This window comes from Eucalyptus grandis, chromosome 6 (genome assembly GCF_016545825.1).
Source record: "Eucalyptus grandis isolate ANBG69807.140 chromosome 6, ASM1654582v1, whole genome shotgun sequence".
NCBI lineage: Eukaryota > Viridiplantae > Streptophyta > Magnoliopsida > Myrtales > Myrtaceae > Eucalyptus > Eucalyptus grandis.
Genome location: NC_052617.1, coordinates 4676919 through 4697484, shown reverse-complemented (window position 1 = coordinate 4697484; position 20566 = coordinate 4676919). Strand labels below are relative to the sequence as shown.

Genomic DNA, 20566 nt, shown 5'->3' with positions numbered 1-20566 from the left:
ATCAGTAAAATTGCAATTTTAAAACTTAAGTGAACATGCAAAATTTAGGTGTCAACACCTATAATTGTCTTCATTTAGATGCTATTAGTATTTGGGAAAGATTGGAGCAAAGGTTGAGCATCATAAGATCATTCTACGGAGATTTTCTATTAGAAAGAATACTACAACTACACTTCTAGCTCTTTGGCCGGCAAGACCATCAAAGATTATGGAGACCATCTTGCAGGATGGTGACAAACATGGAATCGCCAGAATTATTGAAGCAGCTGATCAACGGATAAGTTCACATAATCAATTAGATAATCCAATGCAAGACGCATTACTAAGGATTTTTTATTAGAAAAAATATTGTATTTCTAGCTCTCTAGCCTGTCAAGACCATCAAAGATTAGGGAGATCACCTTGCAGGATGGTGACAAAGAAGTCAAAGATCTTTTTTTTTTTTTAGATGCACGAAACTTGTTCTTTGAAGTACCCTGTACTTTCATGTGGAGGCTTTCACTTTGTTCATCAAACCAAACTATCAAGAAAGAAAATACAAAGTGCTCCAACAAAGTGATTACGACACAATAAGTTTCACAGCGAGAAATTCATAGATCAGGTGCTCCTTTATTGTTATATGTTGATCTTGACGATGCTCTCTGCTTAGTAAAAGCAGAATTTTTTCCTTCTACTATACCTACATTTGCCTCAATGTTGACGGCTCTAAATTGACTATCGAAGCCACATGAAGACAAGCAAATTTACCTCTCTCCCACAACAGCAATAGGCAAATACTCATTACCTATAAATTTGTGATTGAATTCTATGTCGCTCTTGTTTTGAGTGTCTATCCCAAAGAGATTATGCTAAGCCACGAAATTAATGTTGCAAAGAATCTTTCTCATTGTAATTTTCTTGGTTATATGTTATTCAAAGGCTTCAAAAAAAAGCAAGTGTTGAGTAGTCTTAAGTCTCTTTTACCTCAAAAACTAGCTTAAAAAGCTTTTTCTCACACCTATATACTAACTACCAATCCCATTCCACAATTGATATAGGATATATTCCAACAATATTCCTTTCACACATTGGGCCTCAAGTCAGAACAGTCTTGGGCCAATCTTCCTTTCACACAATGGGCTCTAAGTTGGAACGGTCTTTGACCTCTCTCACTCCCGAAAACTAACTTAAAGAGTGAGATTTTCCCTCGTATATCATGCCGTAAATCAGAGTAGGAACAACTCATATCTTTCCTTTATAACTATTGAGTCCAAATTTGTTGGTAAACTGGCTCTCATATTAGTGTTGAATAATCTTGGGATACTTTTACCTTCAAAAGTTAACTCAAATTGTGAAACTTTTCCCCACACTTATAAACCAACCAATAGCCCATGCCACAACTAGGGTGAGATAAACTCTTATAGCAAGAAACCAAACGAATTGGGTAGAATGGAATCCGCAACAACATTTCTGTACCTAGTTGGAGCAGACTAGGTACATCATGTGGAAGGCAAGTGTAGAGAGAACTGAGTCACTGCTGGGATGCACTGCAAGTGCAAGTAAAACGATGTAAAGGGCTTGTGTGCGATCATACCCACTTTTTATCTCCCCGTCTTTCATTAGTTTCAATGCGGAACGCATTGTTCTATCTCACACAACAGAGTCATCACCTTCTTTGGTTGATAACTCCTTGGAAAGGCTACGGCTGTTTTCATCAGATATCACATCGATATCAAGTTTTAGAGAATTATCCCAAGTATCTCTATCACATGTCGTTAGACAATAAATTTTCTAGCACCAACCGCTCCATTTCAAGAGGCGAACAGAAGACGATGAAACGAACTCGCCCAACTACTTTATCTCCTCCATGCTTCTTTTTCCATGCACACTTCTCCAACATTGCTTTCCTCGCAAGCGCTCACTTCTCTTGATCAGTCCCTCAAGCACTTCGGATCTCTTTTTCTTTTCTCTCTTTTTTCCTTCTTTAGGTAAACAAAAACCTTACCCAGAAACAATCTCAAGGGATCGAGAGGAGAGAGAGAGAGCAAGCGAGCTGTTAAATTATAAGTTTTTTTGGACTCTTTTTTTTTTTTTTTTTAGGTGACCCAGGAAACCTCCGATCGCGCCGCGGTGGGAGAAACCTGCAGGGACACGGGAAACCACCACCCATGTGCCCCGGGTAAAAGGCGGCAAGACTGAAGAACAACGACGCCGTGGATCGAACTCGGGACCTCTCGTGAAAAGTTCCCTTACTCAACCACCTACGCCACCACCATGGGTGATTTTTTTTTTTTTTTTTTTTGGACTCTTTATATCTACATAAAGGAGGAAATAAGAAAAATAAAAAAAGGGAGCAAAGAGAGCCGCACGAAGAGTGGCTGAAACTCTACAAGGAAAAGAGAGCCACATGTAGGAAGTCCTGCACGTGGAGCCAATAAGGCTGGTGGGCCCAAGTCAAGACTTTGATTTTTGGGCACACATATATACAAAGCAAACGTCTCCAAGAGGTAGTGCGTGGCTGAAAACCCTACGAAAGAGAAGGAGCTACACATAGAAGCCGCACGCGTCAAGCTGAAGAGAGCCGCACGTGAATTCTTTGTTTCAGCGTAAGTAGAGCGTTTTTTTGTTTCAAGCTTAAACACACGATAATTTTTTATTATGAGTTTATGTTCAAGTGAATTGTTTATTTATAAACACTATAGATTTTTTGTTAAATCTAGGTATGGGAAACACTCGAGCGTATAAGCGATTGTAAACTCTGATTCTCCGATTATAGTAGATTATTTGCTGTTGGCTCTCCCCGTGGACGTAAGTACCGATATTCGAACCGAATCATATAAATTTCCGGTGTTCTTATTATTTCTCGTTTATTTCTCTGGTGATTTCGCATTGACATAAATTGTAAGATCCTATTGTTTCTGCGTATTATATTATAACAATTGGTATCAGAGCTTGGATCAGATTTCTTGATTGTGATTTGGAGCTTTTGCTTATCTAATTATCATTTGGAAATTCTGCTATTGCAATTATATTTGAAAGAAAATCTGAAATTGAGAAGTTTAATAGGAATAACAACTTTGTGTTATGAAGCATCAAGATGCGGACTTTATTGATAAGCTATGGATTGGCCAAGGCACTGGATGGTCAAGCGTTGCCAGTGGAGGTGGAGTAGGGGTGTCGGCGTCGGGGCTTCTGGTGTCCTGCGTTGCTGGGCATTGAGGAGAGAAGGTCCCTGGTTGCACAAGCGGAGGTGAGGCCAAGGTGGTGCGGTGGCCAGTGCGGTTTCTCGGTTCGGCTTCGGTAGGCGACAACGAAGGAGGTCAGCTAAGGCACGGGCATCAACATTGGGGAAAGCTCAATCTGAAAATTGTGGAGATTCTATACTATTTTCTGGATGCTTGTGATAATAAAAGCCTCAAAGATGGTAGAGCTAATAGAATAGAGATTGCTGAGGAGAAGGATGCCGTAGAATTATGGGCAAAACTTCAAGCACTCTATGTGAAGAAATGTTTGAACAAATCGCTTGTACATATTGAAGAAGATATTTCAATTTAGATATACTAAATGTACATCTATCAAAACCCACCTAGATGAATTTAATAAATTTATGATGGATCTAAAAAACGTCGGTAAGATATGAAGAACAGGGTATGATGTTGTTAGCCTCTTTACCAGAGTCATGAAAACACTTTACTAATTCATTGTTGTAGGGGCATGTACTACTATTACCTCAGAAGAAATAAAGTCCATCTCATTCTCTAAAGAGTGACAAAGAAAGTTGCGAGATGACAGTCTAGCGCAATCACTGACGATTCGGGGTAGAGAACAACATCGAGAGCCTAGTAGCAACAGAGGTAAAAACATATTGAAATCACATAATAAAAAGTCCAAAAGGACGTGTGAAGTGTTTTGAGTGTCACGAGGAGCGGCACATTAGAAAAGATTGTCCACATTAGAAAAGATTGTCCAAAGCGGAGAAATAAAGCTGATAGGCAAAATGTCACAAGTAGTATTGTTTTCCATTTTTTATTCATTGATCCATAATTTGTGACTAAATTCTATAATCATATTCATCAAAAACTCAAAAGGTCACCACTTGAATAAAGTAAAACAAGTTTAGTACCAGGGTGAATGATCAGCATCAACTTCATTGCGAAATCAAAAAGCTAGAGCAAGCATGATTTGGATAAAAAGAATTCTTTATATGAAGTTTGGAAAGCTCAATCCAAAAATGGTAAAGATTTCGTACTACTTTTTGAATTATTAAAAATTCTCCCCTTTGTGTATATTTCAAAAAAAAAAAAAAAAATTGTTGAAAAATTTATATATGAATTTACGTATTAAAATTTAGGGATATGTTCAGCAAAAGTCCTAAAATTTGTCAAGAAAGTGCAATTAAGTCCTAAAACTTACAAAAAGTGCAATCAAGTCTTAAAACTTGTCAAGTTAGTTCAATTAAGTCCTAAAGTTAACACCGTCAAAAAAGTTAACGGAATTGCTGACGTGGCGTTGACATAATATTTTAAATGAATTTTTTATTATATATATGGCTTTTTTAAAATTATTTTTTATTCAAAATCTTTAAAAATAAGATAAAAAATTAAAAAGGAAAAGCTAAATTTATTTAAAAAAACAAAACTATTAAAAAAAAAAAAGGCTACCGGTGGACCTTCCGCCGCCGCCCATCGCCGGAGGGGACGGCGATGGTCGCCGGCCCTAGGCGGGGTGGCCGGCCCTCGCCGGCGAGGTCTCGTCGGCCCAGGGTGAGGGCGGCCACCCCCACCAAGTCGAGCGAGGACGCCGGATCTGGGCATGCCGCCCGCGAGGGCCGGCGACCATCGGCCTGGGGTTGGCAATGCTCGCCCAGATCTGGGCGAGCAAGCGTCGTCCGACGAGGCCCTGTCGGACGAGTCCGAGGGGGAGGAGCAACCGCAACTTGACGAGTCGGCCAACGAGGAGGACGAGGAGGAGCTCGAGGCCGTCGCCCGCTCCACCAGCTCCGCCAACGAGGACGACGCCACCCCGCCACCGATGACGACGAGAATGGCGAGGCCGAGGAGGAGGAGGACCATGAGGTTCGGTTGCTCGGCGCCCAGATCTGGGCGAGCATCCCCGACCCCAGGCGAGGGCCGGTGACCATCGCCTGCCCTGGGCGAAGACCGGCCACCCGCCTAGGGCCGACGACCGTCACCGGCCCGTCCGGCGGCCGTCGTTGGCCCCTCCGGCGATGGGTGACGGCGGAAGCTCCACCGGCAGCTTTTTTTTTTAATAGTTTTTTTTATAGTTTTTTTTATCTAATTTTTAAATATTTTGAATAAAAATAATTTTAAAAAGTCATATATATAATAAAAAAATTCATTTAAAATATGACGTCAGCGCCACGTTAGCAATTTCCGTTAACTTTCTTGACAGTGTTAACTTTAGGACTCAATTGAACCAACTTGACAAGTTTTATGATTTGATTGCACTTTTTGTAAGTTTTAGGACTCAATTGCACTTTCTTAACAAGTTTTAGGACTTCTGCTAAACATATCCTTAAAATTTATATATCAAGAATTACAGGTCTGAGAAAAGAATCAAAGTCCCCCCGCCGCAAGATTTGAATTAGGCAAGATTTCAATCAAAAGTAAAATTTGAAAATCTTTCAAAGATTTGAATATCAATTGCCTAGAAATAGGCACTAAAGAAGATAGGGACTAGGGGCTACCTTGTCCTTACTTATTGTACCTTCCCAGCTTCTGATATGACAACGACAAGACAAGCTGGCTAAAAGATGGATGGCTTTGTGAGGCTGCATTCTCCGCTTTAATGTTTCAACGTAACGTCATAAGGGTCGATTTCATCTAGTCGATTTAGGTAGTAACTATGATGTTATTGCGGGTTCATCAATGAATCCTGTTTTCGGTGATGAGCCCTCAGGCTGCTCGCTGACTTCATTTTTGCGCAGGCGATTCCTGGAGAAGCGAGGAACTTCGGGCTCGGAGAAATCCGGTACTACGCGGTGCTCGTGTGGAACGGGATCATCTGGCAGTTCTTCTTGGGAGCTATAGGGGTCATCTACTACGCCTCCTCTCTATTCTCAGGAATCATGATCGCCGTCCTACTCCCGAAATAAGTCGTATCTTGGTCAGACCAATAAAGAGAGCTGAGGTTATAAAATAAAAATAATTTGACTTAAGGCTCCACTTAACTTAATAAGTGAATTTTAATTCTACCTACAGGGGAAGTCGAATCCCTGCTGCCTCCTTGAAAGAGAGATGTCCTGAACCACTATCCAATTCGGAGTTGTTGATGTTTATATCGATCGATCATAGAAGAAAAATTCACCGAGATCCTAGGCGTCATATGCTTCCACGAGAAGTTCCAGGCGGAGAAGGGCGTGTCCCTGGTCCTCTCTCTCTGGGGCTGCGCCTCGTACTTCTACGGCGAATTCAAACATGCCAAGAAGGAAAAGAAGCAGCAGCAGCAGCTGCAGCAAGATACCAAACCGCTTCGACAAGATTCCGAAGCGCTTCAACAAGGCCTTCCTTGAAAGTGAAAAAGTGAAAAGACATGGCTTTTACTTAGGCAGCTGTTATAGCGTGTGTTATTTCTGGCCCGCATGAAAGTAACAAAAAGATCTTACATAATTTAGGAGATGATTACTGTCAGCCTGCGATCGCATGCTGTCCCACAGCGCTGCTACTCGCGATCTGCATTGGAGCAGAATTTATCTAGTCTTTCTTTACCATCTTTGGTGGTTGGATGTGTAACGACGAGATGGAAAAGAATTAAAGGTCCATTCAAGTAAAAAAGTGAGTTCAAGGGGGAAAAAATAGAATTGGAAATTGTAATTGAAGATTTGTGTTGCTGCACGCATAGATGCATGCCATAATTTAATGCGGTACGTTTGATTATCTAATACATCCAACACCAAAATTTGGAGCTGCTCTGTGTAGAGACTCTGTTTTGAGCAGGAAAAGAACAATATAGTGGTGAGCGAGACCGAGGGACATATAAGAAAAGCCAGGAAGTTTCGGACCATACCCTCATTGTTCGCCCTCTTATCTATGTTTCTACCTGTTCATTGAAGCTAATAGCCTGAATTGACCCAAAGAGAATCTTATCACATCTAATCCAGTCTGTGCTAATCGAGACAAGAACATGGGATTGCCAGAATGATTGAAGCGACTAATCAACGGATAAGTTCACATAACCAATCAAATAATATGAACGTGATCTAGGGGTCTTCTATTAACCTAGTCGAATGATTATCGTAAAAAGCAACAAGTCAAAATCATGGGTGCTTTGAATTAGGCCTAGAGGGCTAAAATGGTAAAATTTGCAATTCCTTGAGCAAAATTGCAATTTTAAAACTTAAGTGAACATGCAAAATTTAGGTGTCAACACCTATAATTGTCTTCATTTAGATGCTATTAGTATTTGGGAAAGATTGGAGCAAAGGTTGAGCATCATAAGATCATTCTACGGAGATTTTCTATTAGAAAGAATACTACAACTACACTTCTAGCTCTTTGGCCGGCAAGACCATCAAAAGATTAGGGAGATCATCTTGAGGATGGTGACAAATATGGAATCGCCAGAATTATTGAAGCAGCTGATCAACGGATAAGTTCACATAATCAATTAGATAATCCAATGCAAGACGCATTATTGGAGATTTTCTATTAGAAAGAATATTGTACTTCTAGCTCTCTGGCCCTATCAAGACCATCAAAGGTTAGGGAGATCACCTTGCAGGATGCTGACAAAGAAGTCAAAGATCATTTTTTTTTTTTTTGAGACACACCAAACTTGTTCTTTGAAGTACCCTGTAACTTCATGTGGAGTCGTTCACTTTGTTCATCAAACCAATCTATCAAGAAAGAAAATACGAAGTGCTCCAACAAAGTGATTACGATACAATAAGTTTCACAGCGAGAAATTTGTAGATCAGGTGCTCCTTTATTGTTATATGATGATCTCGACCATGCTCTTTGCTTAGTAAAAGCAGCATTTTTTCCTTCTGCTATAACTACATTTGTCTCAATGTTGACAGCTCTAAATTGACTATCGAAACCACATGAAGATGAGCACAAATTTTACCTTTCTCTCCCATAGCAGCAATAGGCAAATATTCATCACACTTAAATTTGTGATTGGATTCTATGCCACTCTTGTTTTGAGTGTCTATCCCAAAGAAATTACAGCGAGCCCCAAAATTAATGTTGCCTTGTAGTTTTCCTGGTTATATGTTGTTCAAAGGATTCAAAACAAGCAAGTGTTGAGTGGTCTTAATAAGTCTCTTTCACCTCAAAAACTAGCTTAAAAGGCTTTCCCTCACACATTGACTATCAACCCATTCAACAACGTATATGGGATATACTCCAATAATCTTCCTTTCACACAGTCTTGGGCCAATCTTCCTTTCACACAATGTGCCCTGAGTTGGAAAAGTCTTGAGCCTCTCTCACTCCTAAAAACTAACTTAAAGAATAAGATTTTCCCTCATACATCAGGCCTTGAGACAGAGCAGGAACAACCCATATTATGACGACCCTAGGCTGTGATGGTCTTTGATCCTTAAGGTCCGCCACGCCGAATATCCTGGTCCTTGCGCAATTTTACTGTGGAAGCGGATCCATCAACTCTTTTCCTAAACTTTGAAATGATGCACACTAGATATACACATAGATATCAACCAGGCACTTTTTATTTACATATATTTGATAGACGTTGTTCATTGGTACATCAAAAGCCAAAGTCTTCTATATTGGCTATATCCAAAAATTGACCGACTTTTCCGTTAGCCATTTACAACGTCATCTATCTTCAAGTGCCGGCGTCCCAAAAATTCACTGCCGTCCTCTTGTCCTCCACTACTCTATCCCACTCGAGCCTCCATCATCGTCCTCTGGTGGCGATGGCAGCAACCCCAAGGTGCGTCCATTCCTCCGGACATGCAGGACCACAAACTCTTGATACACGGGACCCAAGGGAAGGCCGGTGTCAATCGTCAATATCACCCTTATTCAGATGAAAGTAAGTCCTAGCATATCAGGGTTGGGATGCTCCGATTGTTCCCATCGCAGATTGACGGGAATGCCATGGAAGGTACCGGAAGACGCAAGCAGTTGTGGCATCTTTATCACTCTGTAATATGTTAGCCCCACGAGGGGTGAGTACGACTACTCAGCAATTAAAGTTTTACTAAACTATATTACGGAGCCTATCGCTACCCGATTCTATGCAATCCAAATAAGCACATATAATAATGGTAATAAACATGCATCAATTTAGAAAGATTTAATAATGGAACAACATATCAAAACAATGAGAATTCATAAATTCATTTTATCTCAATCCATTAACACCATCTTTCGGAGGACTAGAGTTTGCGTCCCTCTAGGCATATCGCACCCTACCTGGCATCACGAAGATCTCCGGTTCCATATTTTAGTCACCGGGCATTTGGAGCATGTTACGTCACACATCCAGGCATCTCACACCCCACCTGTCATCACGAGGAACATCCGGAGCTCACCATGTCAATGATGTCTCCAGGCATTTGGTACGTGTTACGTCACACTCCCGGGCCTCCCGCCTTCCGGGGAACCTCTGAGGCTCACCAGTCCCTAGACTTCTAGAGGCATCACCACCACGATCCTCCATGCAATCGGACACCCGGGGCATCGTCGTCCCGAGGGCTCGACGGCATCAGTAATGTATCAACCATGGTGTAATAGCAAAATCAATTCAATGTCAAAGCATTTTATAATGCCAATGTAGAAGCTTCTTTGGTTCTTAGAATCATGATATAAACCATAATGCAACAAATCATTAAAATGTACCAACTCCCGTTGATGAGAAAAATCCATGAAATCAAGGTTTCAACATCGAATCCATCAAATCAATTTTTCACGGTCTCACTCAAAATTCGTATGTAAGGCTTTAAACAATTTTGACAACATCAAAGCCAGTGAATCCCTGGATCAATATTCTTAAAATATAGCTTAAAAGGGTCCGAAACCGTTTATATAAAAACTAACCTTTGAAAAACGTCAAACTCACATCATCAAAACAATTTAAAAAAATCGAGAATTTTATACTGAATTCATCCAAATCCAATCTCACGGTTCAACCCCAAAATTACAAAATTACGTTAAAATGTATTTCGAATTACTGGAATACTCATGCCAATACACATGCACACGGGTCCCCGGACCCGAATCTGGTCATAAATGCAGAAAATTTCCACGTCCTAGATTCGTGATAATTCAACGACATCCGAACTCACTAATTCACATAATCATCATGGATCAAATACTAGTGTATAAATCTTCGACGGAGTACGTCTCACCGAGCTACGATCACGTCAACATAATCTAGATCAGTAGATGTTGACTTGGCTTAGGTCCGGCGACGTGGTGGTGCAGTCGGCGGCAAAACTCGAGCAAATGGTACCGAAGTTTAAGTGAAAGTTTGCTGCCGGTAGTGAGATGCAGAGTGAGCGTAGAGAGGAAGAAGAAGATGGTCGACGGTGATGAAGTGAAGCCGAGCGTGATAGGGAAGAAAACTGCTCCTTCTGCTTTCTTCGTGAGTTCTGCCCGGTTTTCCTCTTTGTTGACTTCGATTGTCAACATTTTGGGGGTGTGTGGTGGCCGTCCAAGCTGAGGGCAGGTGGAAAGAGGTGTCACCAGCAGGGCTGCCCATGTTCATGCAAGACGTGGCCTCTTTGCTGGCTAAAGGAAAAGGAGTCGTGGCTGCCCTTTTCTCCTTTATTGACTTTAAGAGTCAACAAATCTCAGGTGTGGTGGCCGTTCGCTGGCAGCGAAAGGGGAAGCTAGCCGTGCGCGTGTCACGCACAAGAAGGAGAAGCGGCCACCACTTGCACGGCCAGCAGCCGATTCCCTCAGGTTGACACGTCCTAGTCAACTATTTCCTTAGAGGGCAATGGTCAACAAAAGAATGGAACACGGCGGATGCGTTGGAGTCAAAGGTCTTCGTTCCTGCATGGCATGGGGTTTGTTTCTCGTGTCTCGATGTATCGCATGCCCGTGAAGAGGTTGGCGTGACGGTATGGTCGTTCCATGAAGAGGAATGCATGCGTGAGATTGTGGCGGTCGGTTATCTTTGGTTGGAGATGGTCGAGAATCGACGTGAGGTAGATAGGGGAGTCTTCGACATTTTTCGTCGTCAATCTTCACGTACGCATAGGGTCGAAGATGTCTTGCGTGAAGGATTCGGTTAGCAGGGTACAAATGCTAGTGGAAGTGGGTCTCATTGGTGGCGTTGCGTAAGGAAATATTCGATGAGACGATAAGTTATACGGTAATTGGACCGTCATGACGTAACAAATGCGTGACTATCATCGTAAGCTCATTACGAGATGTAAGGTCTCGGTCTGGTGATGGAAATGATGAAACGGCATCCACAAGTGGTGCCAACGACGTAGTCCGACAACAATTTTGTCGACCCATTACGGACAATTACATATTTGAGGTCCGGCGAAATTCGGATGTCACACATATATTTCCTTTATGACTATTGAGCACAAACTTGTTGATAAACTGGCTCTGATACTAATGTTAAATAATCTTTAGATACTCTTACCTTAAAAAATTAGCTCAAATAGTGAAACTTTCCCTCACACTTATAAACCAACCAATAGCCCATGCCACAACCACGGTGAGGTAAACTCTGATAGCAAGAAACCAAACGAACTGGGTGGAATGGAATCCGCAACAACATTTCTGGATCGGCTGTCCAATTGGAGCAGACATCATGTGGAAGGCAAGTGTGGAGAGAACTGAGTCATCGCTGGCTTGCACTGCAAGTGCGAGTAAAACGATGTCAAGGGCTTGTGTGCGATCATACCCACTTTTTATCTCCCTGTCTTTCATTAATTTCAATGCGGAAGGCATTGTTCTATCTCACGCAACAGAGTCATCGCCTTCTTTGGTTGGTAACTCCTTGGAAAGGCTACGGCTGTTTTCATGTGCTTTCATCAGATATCACACCGATATCAAGTTTTAGAGAATTATCCCAAGTATCTCTATCACATGTCGTTAGACAATAAATTTTTTAGCACCAACCGCTCCATTTCAAGAGGCGAACGGAAGACGACGAAACTCGCCCGACTACTTTATCTCCTCCACGCTTCTCCAACATTACTTTCCTCGCGAGCGCTCACTTCTCCTGATCAGTCCCTCAAGCACTTCGGGTCTCTGTTTATTTCTCTTCTTTTTTTTTCCTTCTTTGGGTAAACAGAAACCTTACCCAGAAACAATCTCAAGGGATCGAGAGGAGAGAGGGGGAGAAAGAGGGGGAGAGAGAGGGGGAGCAAGCGAGCTTTGTCATGGGGGAAACCATGGAAGCCCCCCAGGGCAAGACCCTAAAGCTCATCCTCCTCGCGCTCAACTGCGCCATGCTCTCCCTTAGTTGCGCCGGCCCGCTCCTCATGCGTCTCTACTTCATCCACGGTGGCGCCAGCGTGTGGCTCTCCAGCTGGCTCGAGACGGGCGGCTGGCCCATCATCTTCATCCCCCTCGCGGTAGCCTACTTCCGCCGGCGCGCCTCCGAGGGCCCCTCCGCCCGCCTCGTCCTCATGGACCCCTTCCTCTTCGTCGCCGCGGCCGTCATCGGGGTCCTCACTGGTCTCGACGACTACCTCTACTCGTACGGCGTGGCGCGGCTCCCCGTCTCGACCTCGGCCCTGCTCATTGCGACGCAGCTGGCCTTCACGGCCGGGTTCGCGTTCCTGCTGGTGAGGCAGCTGTTCACGTCGTACTCGGTCAACTCGATATTCCTGCTGACGATCGGGGCGGGGGTGCTGGCGATGCACACGAGCAGCGACCGGCCGGCGGGGGAGTCAAAAGGTGCGTACTACGCGGGGTTCTTCATGACGCTTGGGGCGGCGGCGCTGTACGGTTTGGTACTGCCGCTGGTGGAGCTGACGTACAAGAAGGCCAAGCAGGCGGTCACTTACTCGCTGGTGTTGGAGATTCAGTTGGTGATGTGCTTCTTCGCCACCGCTTTCTGCACCATCGGCATGCTGGTCAACAAGGACTTCCAGGTTTCTCTCTCTCTCATCCTCTTAGGTTTTATCACAATCGTTTGATCATGTAAAATTCACTTGGTTTTCATCCTCTTCACGAAACCGGACTGACCTTTGATGGCATATGATCGGCGACCCTTAAGAGTGTTTTCTCTCTTCACCATGTTGCCTTCGAAATCGGTATTTCTGGTCTGATGAACCAGCTTCCTGTGGACCAGATCAGGTTTTCGTGATTCCGCTTGATTCGTTTGCTTGGTTCGCGTTTAGGTCGTCGGGATCCAGTTCATATTTACACGTGAAATCGATCGCTAAATTAGTGGCTTCAAAAAGTCAACGATGAGGATTCAGTTTCCAATGATGTCTGTTTATTGTTTGACCGAACCTTTTTACTTTTCTATTAGCAATTGATTTCAAAAAACAATTGTTGAAAATTTTTATATGAATTTACGTATTAAAATCTTTACCAAAAAAAAAAATACGTATTAAAATTTAAATATTACGAATCATAGATGCACAAAAGAATCAAAGTCTCTTTGTTGCAAGATCGGATATAAAAATTTACGCATTATATATATATGATTTTTTTAGCGTTTATATATATTTGATTTTTTTAGCATTTAAACAATAATAATGAGGGCAAAATCGAAAATTTGAAGAATGGGTGAGGATAATTTTGAAAGAAAAAAACGAGTTTCAATATTTGATCAAATGCTGAAAGCTCAATGCTAACCCCTACTAGCATTAGGCTTTGAGTATTGCCAATGATGGTTTTCACTTGAAAGTTACTTTGAAATATATGATAAATGGTCATGTATTTCTCCAGTGGGCTTTAGAGGTGAAAAGCTCTTTGAGAATACTAAACCAAATGCATGTATTGTACCTTTCCAACCTAATATGACAATATGACCAGAAAATAAAAAAACTAATAGGACAATGACATAAAATTGACATAAAATCAAGAATGATTTTTTATTTATAAATGATTTTTTTATTCTGTCCCCTAAATGAGCTTTTGAGTATTTAAAGTGTTGAGTAATTATACAAAATTTTTATTTTCGGGATAGAATTACATTTCGTAAAACCTTAATTTTTTTTGTGATTTAGAATTTCTTTTAATTTTTTAAATAATTTTTTTTTTCCTTTTCTTCTTCTCCTTCTTGTTTTGGCTGGCCGACGACCTTGTTGGATCGTTCGCCAGCCCTCTGCGAGGTTGAGCCTCATCGGCCGAGCTCACCTAGTTACTAGTGAGGCTTGACCTCACTAAGCCACTATGAGGGTAGCATCGCCCAATCTTGGTGAGGCCAACCTTGTGGTGGCTCGGTGAGGTTGCCAAATTTAGGCGAGACCGAGCTTGTCCAACCAAGGCTTAGCTGAGCCTCACCCAACTGTCGAAGAGGATTGGCCTCGTCGAGGGCCGGCGATGCTCTAACAAGATCATCGGCCAAAGAAAGAAGGAGAAGAAGAAAAGAAAAAAAAGAAAAGAGGAAAAAGGAAAATGAACTTGATCCAAAGAAAGAAGGAGAAGAAGAAAAGAAAAAAAGAAAAGAGGAAAAAGGAAAATGAACTTGAGTCTGGAATTATTTCGGGAAACAAAGAAGCAACTTTTTTCTATTTTTTAATTATCTTCCAAATCTATTTCCAAGAATAAAAAAGTTACCAAATAGATTTTCATTATTTTATTATTGCGAAAAAAAAAAAAATAGCATCAGGCATTGTTTGACCAGTTATCAAGCAAAGCCTGAAAGATCATTACTTTGTGACCAGGATGCTACCTCCGCTTTCATTTTTCAACGTAACATCATGAGGGTCGATTTCATCCGGTCAATTTAGGTAGTAACTATGACGTTATTGCAGGTTCATCAAGGAATCCTGTTTTCAGTGATGAGCCCTAATGCTGCTCGCTGACTTCATGTTTATGCAGGCGATTCCTAGAGAAGCGAGGAATTTTGGGCTCGGAGAAGCCCAGTACTACGTGGTGCTCGTGTCGAACGCGATCGTCTGGCAATTCTTCTTCTTGGGAGCCATAGGGGTCATCTTTTACGCCTCCTCTCTATTCTCAGGAATCATGATCGCCATCCTAATCCCGGTCACCGAGATCCTAGGCGTCATATGCTTCCACGAGAAGTTCCAGGCGGAGAAGGGCGTGTCCCTGGCCCTCTCTCTCTGGGGCTTTGCCTCGTACTTCTATGGCGAATTCAAACGTGCCAAGGAGGAAAAGCAGCAGCAGCAACAGCAGCAGCAACAGCAGCAGCAGCAGCTGCAGCTGCAGCAAGAGACGGAAGCGCTTCAACGAGGCCTTCCTTGAAAGTGAAAAAGTGAAAAGACATGGCTTTTACTTAGGCTGCTGTGGTAGTATGTCTTATATCTGGCCCGCATGAAAGTAACAAAAGGATCTTCTTACGTTATTTAGGAGGTGATTACTGTCAGCCTGCGGTTGCATGCTGTCCCACGGCACTGCTACTCGCGATCTGCATTGTAGCAGAAGTTATCTAGTCTTTCTTTATCGTCTTTGGTGGCTGGATGTGTAACGACGAGATTGAAAAGAATTAAAGGTCCATTCAAGAAAAAGAGCAAGTTAAAGGAGGAAAAAACAGAACTGTTGATTGTAATTGAAGATTTATGTTGCTGCATACATACATGCTATAATTTACGTTTGATTCTCCAATACATCCAATGCCAAAATTTGGACCCGCACCGAGTGGCGACTCTGTTTTGTGCAGGGAAAAAAAAAAATCTTCTGATGAGCGAGACAGAGGGACAATAACAAAAGCCAGGAAGTTTCGGACTACACCCTCATTGTTCACCCTCTTGTTTAAGTTTCTCCCTGCTCATTGAAGCTAATAGCCTAGATTGACCCAAGGAGAATCTTATCACATCTAATACAGTCATGCTAATCGAGACAAGAACGTGGAATCGCCAGACTCTTGAAGCAGCTGATCAATAGACAAGTTCACGTAATCAATCAGATAATCCAATGCAAAAGAAATTACTGGGGATTTTCTATTAGAAATAGTACTGTACTTCTAGCTTTCTGGCCCTGTCAACACCACCAAAGATTAGGGAGATCACCTTGCAGGATGGTGACAAAAAGTCAAAGATAATTTATTTTTTTGAGATACACCAAATTGTTCATTGAAGTAGCCTATACTTTCACGTGGAAGCCTTCACTTTGTCCATCAAACCAAACTATTAAGAAAGAAAATATAAAATACGAAGTGCTCCAACAAATTGAATACGACAGAATAAGTTTCACGGCGAGAAATTCGTAGATTAGGTGCTCCTGTATGGTTATATGATGATCTCGATGATGTTCTCTGCTTTTAGTAAAAGCAGCAGTTTTCCCTTATGATGATCTCGATGATACTCTATTTTCACTTCAAAATTTAGCTTAAAATGTAAAGTTTTCTCATACTTATAAATGAATCATCAATCTCTTTCAAGACCGATGTGAGATAAACTTCAATAGGAAGAAACCAGAAACCAAACGAACCGAATAGAATGGAATCAAACATTTGATCGGTCGAATTGGAGCAGATACGGTAGAGCTTCCAAGGATCTTGGTTACATCATGCGGAAGGCAAGCGTAGGGAGAACTGAGTCATTGCTGGTGTGCACGGCAGATGCGAGGAGGCGGATCCACTTTCTGTAAGACAGAAAAATAATGTCAAGGGCTTGTGTGCAATCATACCCACTTTTTATCTACCCGTCTTTCATTAGTTTCTTTTAAATGTTTTGAGAGCGAGTTTGTGAATGACAACCTGATCCGGATAAAATATGCAGAAAATAAGGAAATTCTGTGTTTGTTGAAGTCATAAGCAAAACAAAGACTGGCAAAATACAGAAATTGTTTGTGTGTTAAAGTGACGATGAATAATGGATAGTTAATCTTGGACTTATATTTGGACGCAAGTTCGTTGAAGCGGACAAAAATTTCGTACATAAATTGGAGTCTTGGTTCTCAAATCGGAAGATCGAACACGGACTTTGAATCGGTCAACATGTCAGAGAAGGTACAGGAAGAAAAAGACCCGGGAATCTTTTTCTGCAGAAGTCGATTTGGGAGATTTGTGTTTTATATCTTTATATATTCGTAGAATTTAGTTTTGGCTACAGCTTGAAGAACGCCTCAGTGAGTTCTTGAAGCCCTGTCTTAAAGTGAGTGCTTGATGTGAGTATTTTCGATGATTTCGTTTGTGAACTACATTCAAGATACGAAAGTTCAAGTTAAATTCTTATGATAAAAATTTATGTATAATTATTTTATGATATTGAGAGATTATTTTAGTGAAGAATTGCAAAGTTAAATGGTTGAGATTTTAGATGATAAAAATTTAGGAAAATTGAAAATGTTTGTAATATTGATTATACTCTTATCATTCTACAAAAATATTCGTCATTGCTATTCTTGTGAACGAGATTAAACTATGTAAATTTAATATTCGATTTTTTTTAATCTATCCATTTTATTGTTTTATCTCTCAATTTCGCAACGGTTTCAATGCCAAAGGCATTGTTCTATCTTATGGGACTGGATCATCAGCTAGTTTGGTCGGTACCTCCTTTGCAAGCGCTACATCCGTTTTCATGTGCTTTCATCAGATGTCATGTTGATAAAAGTTTCTCCTGCAACTTTCATACGACGACCAAAAAAAAAAGAAATTGTAGATTGTCCTAGTTGCGTAGTCAATTTTGATATGGTTTCCAAACTCTTAGACAGCACATCAACGAGTACAAATGCAGACTCCGTTCACGTTAAATAGCCACGTGGAAAGGAGGAAGCAACAGAAAATACGACATTGAAGTTTAATTTGTCTAATAAGATATACACATCGACACGACGTGTCAATGGGATCTTCTAAAAAGTCTTAGGAGTATTGTTTGCTAGCAAGCTAAAAAAAGAAAATTGAAATTGACTTACAAATCAATGCAAATTATGAGATTTCTAATGCTTTTCTCTTTATTTTTAGGTAAGATGCTGCAATCTCGTTCCATTAATATTTTTAGCCTAGGATACGGAGGAGTTCACAGCGAACTCATCAACCACGTCAAGGAATCGATTAAAATAAACAGTTCTTAATCTCTGAACTACACGATAAATTATGATAACTGACAAAAAATTGGGTCCTTCACATTCAAGGTCTAGATTCAAATCATTGTATTGGCGCATTTTGTTGGAGCCATTTTCGGAGTACAGATCCAAGTGTTTTCAATAATAGCCCGATGCATGTGAAACTGGGGCTGTCACACGCAACGAACTTTAGTCATATGCTCAAAAAGAGATTGTAATGACTCAGCGAATGAGAAATTATTTTACCCAAATATCACCACGTTCGACAGAGACCCTTCACTCTGTAGGTATTGGAGAGTGGTTCATTTTTCGCGAAACGAGAACGAAACCCGTGTCGCGTTCCAGTGTAGCCAATGAGAGCAAAGGCTTCTTTCGGACGTTGCTGGTGAAGAAAGTGAAAAGCTCCACTTCTAGGACTTCTGCAAATCTCCTTCTTTCTTGCCAATGACACCAATCATTCCACGAGCTACAGTATGCAGTCACGAAGAAACCGACCTAACAAGCAAAGTGCCACCCCCAACACGAAGCAACCTTGTCCTTCCTCCTAAATAAATTGGACGGGTTTTCACCAAAATTCGTTGCACTGTCGACCGGAGACAATTGATAATTCCTTGTGAATGGTCGAGGAGAAACAGTCAACGAGAAATGAGGGAGATAGAGGGCGACGGCGAGGGCGAGAGCGAGAGCTTGATCGCGGTGGAAAGCACGGAAGCCCCGCGGGGCGAAAGCGAAACCCAAAGCCCCTCCTCCTGGCGCTCAACTGCGCCATGCTCTCCTCGGCACTTGCGGCGGCCCGCTCCTCATGCGCCTCTACTACCTCTACGGCGGCAGCGGGGTGTGGCTCTCCAGCTGGCTCGAGACGGGCGGCTGGCCGGCCATCTTCCTCGCCCTCGCGGTGGCCTACCTCCGCCGCCGCTCCGCCGAGGGCCCCTCCGCCCGCCTCGTCCTCATGGACCCCTTCCTCTTCGCCGCCTCGGCCGTCGTCGGGGTCCTCACGGGACTCGACGACTACCTCTACGCGTACGGCGTGGCGCGGCTCCCGGCCTCGACGTCGGCCCTGCTCATCGCCACGCAGCTGGCCTTCACGGCCGGGTTCGCGTTCCTGCTGGTGAGGCAGCAGTTCACGTCCTACTCGATCAACTCGGTATACCTGCTGACGGTCGCGGCGGGGGTGCTGGCATTGAACGCGAGCAGCGACCGGCCGGCGGGGGAGTCGGACCAGGAGTACTACGCGGGGTTCTTCATGACGCTTGGGGCGGCGGCGCTGTACGGTTTCGTTCTGCCGCTGGTGGAGCTGACGTACAAGAAGGCCAAGCAGGCGGTCACTTACTCGCTGGTGTTGGAGATTCAGTTGGTGATGTGCTTCTTCGCCACCGCCTTCTGCACCGTCGGCATGCTGGTCAACAAGGACTTCCAGGTTCTCCCTCTCTCTCTCTCTTCCTCAACCTGGACCTTTCATCACCAATTATTGTCATGTGAAAGTCTATTTCCTGTGGTTCCCCCAAGTTAGAATGACCAGTATACAAACGAGATCTCTTTCAATCGTATAATCTTTAGAAATCGGATTACTCAAACAGAAAACTTTTCTTAATCTTGGTTCTTTTCAGTCTCCTGCTTAACAGCTTTTGCCAAGGTCGATAGTTATGGTTGATTGCTCTGAAAAAAACTACCCGACAATCTTTCTTTTGAATCTGCTGGAGTGGATGATGTTTGGATGGTAAGTAAGACAATGACAGTACTTTAGTCTCGTTCTATTGAAGTTTTTATAGTTAAAGAAACTGCTGAAAGGGGAAGACAGGAAACTACGATCAGAATGACATGAGGTTGCTCCCGACATCATGTTTATGCAGGCGATTCCTACGGAAGCGAAGAACTACGAGCTCGGAGAAGCACTATACTACGTGGTGCTCGTGGGGAACGCGATCGCCTGGCAATTCTTTTTCTTGGGAGTCATTGGAGTCATCTTCTGTGCCTCCTCTCTATTCTCAGGAATCATGATCGCCGTCCTACTCCCGGTCACCGAGATCCTCGCCATCATATGCTTCCGGGAGACGTTCCAGGCGGCGAAAGGCGTGTCCCTTGCCCTCTCGCTCTGGGGCTTGGCCTCCTATTTTTACGGCGAATTCAAACTTGCCAAGAAGGAAAAAGAAAGAGCAGCAGCAGCAGCAGCAGCAGAAGCAGATTAGACCTTCAGAGACGGAAATGTGTTGAAGATAGGATTTGATCGATATTCAGGGAGGAAAATAGGAAAACGTTATCTTGTGTACTTTTTCCCAACATCCTTATGTACATGGACAACATACATTGAAAAAAATGCAATTACAATTCCTCCATAACTCCTCTTCGATTTCTGTCGAAATGCATCAACAAGGCCTTCCCTGAAGGTTAAAAAAAGAGAGACGCGGCTCGTACTTAGCGAAATTTGGATCTGCACCGCATGGCTACTCTGTTTTTGGGGCAGAAAAACAGAGCGTGACAATGAC

At 42.6% G+C, this 20566-nt stretch overlaps 2 protein-coding genes across 2 annotated transcripts; both read left to right on the top strand.

Annotated features, from left to right (window-relative positions):
• Positions 1 to 12146: 12146 nt before the first annotated feature.
• LOC104451212 (purine permease 3) lies at positions 12147 to 15606 on the top strand. The gene is made up of 2 exons (XM_010065925.3): positions 12147 to 13033; positions 14937 to 15606. The coding sequence occupies exons 1-2, from the start codon at positions 12317 to 12319 to the stop codon at positions 15318 to 15320; spliced, it is 1101 nt and encodes a 366-aa protein (XP_010064227.2). The 5' UTR covers positions 12147 to 12316; the 3' UTR covers positions 15321 to 15606.
• Positions 15607 to 18377: 2771 nt separating this feature from the next.
• On the top strand, positions 18378 to 20419 carry LOC104448000 (purine permease 1). Its single transcript, XM_010061764.3, is given in 3 exon segments — positions 18378 to 18854; positions 18857 to 19500; positions 19934 to 20419. Coding segments are annotated over 3 exon segments (1134 nt in total). The 5' UTR covers positions 18378 to 18700; the 3' UTR covers positions 20270 to 20419.
• The last annotated feature ends 147 nt before the right edge of the window (positions 20420 to 20566 follow it).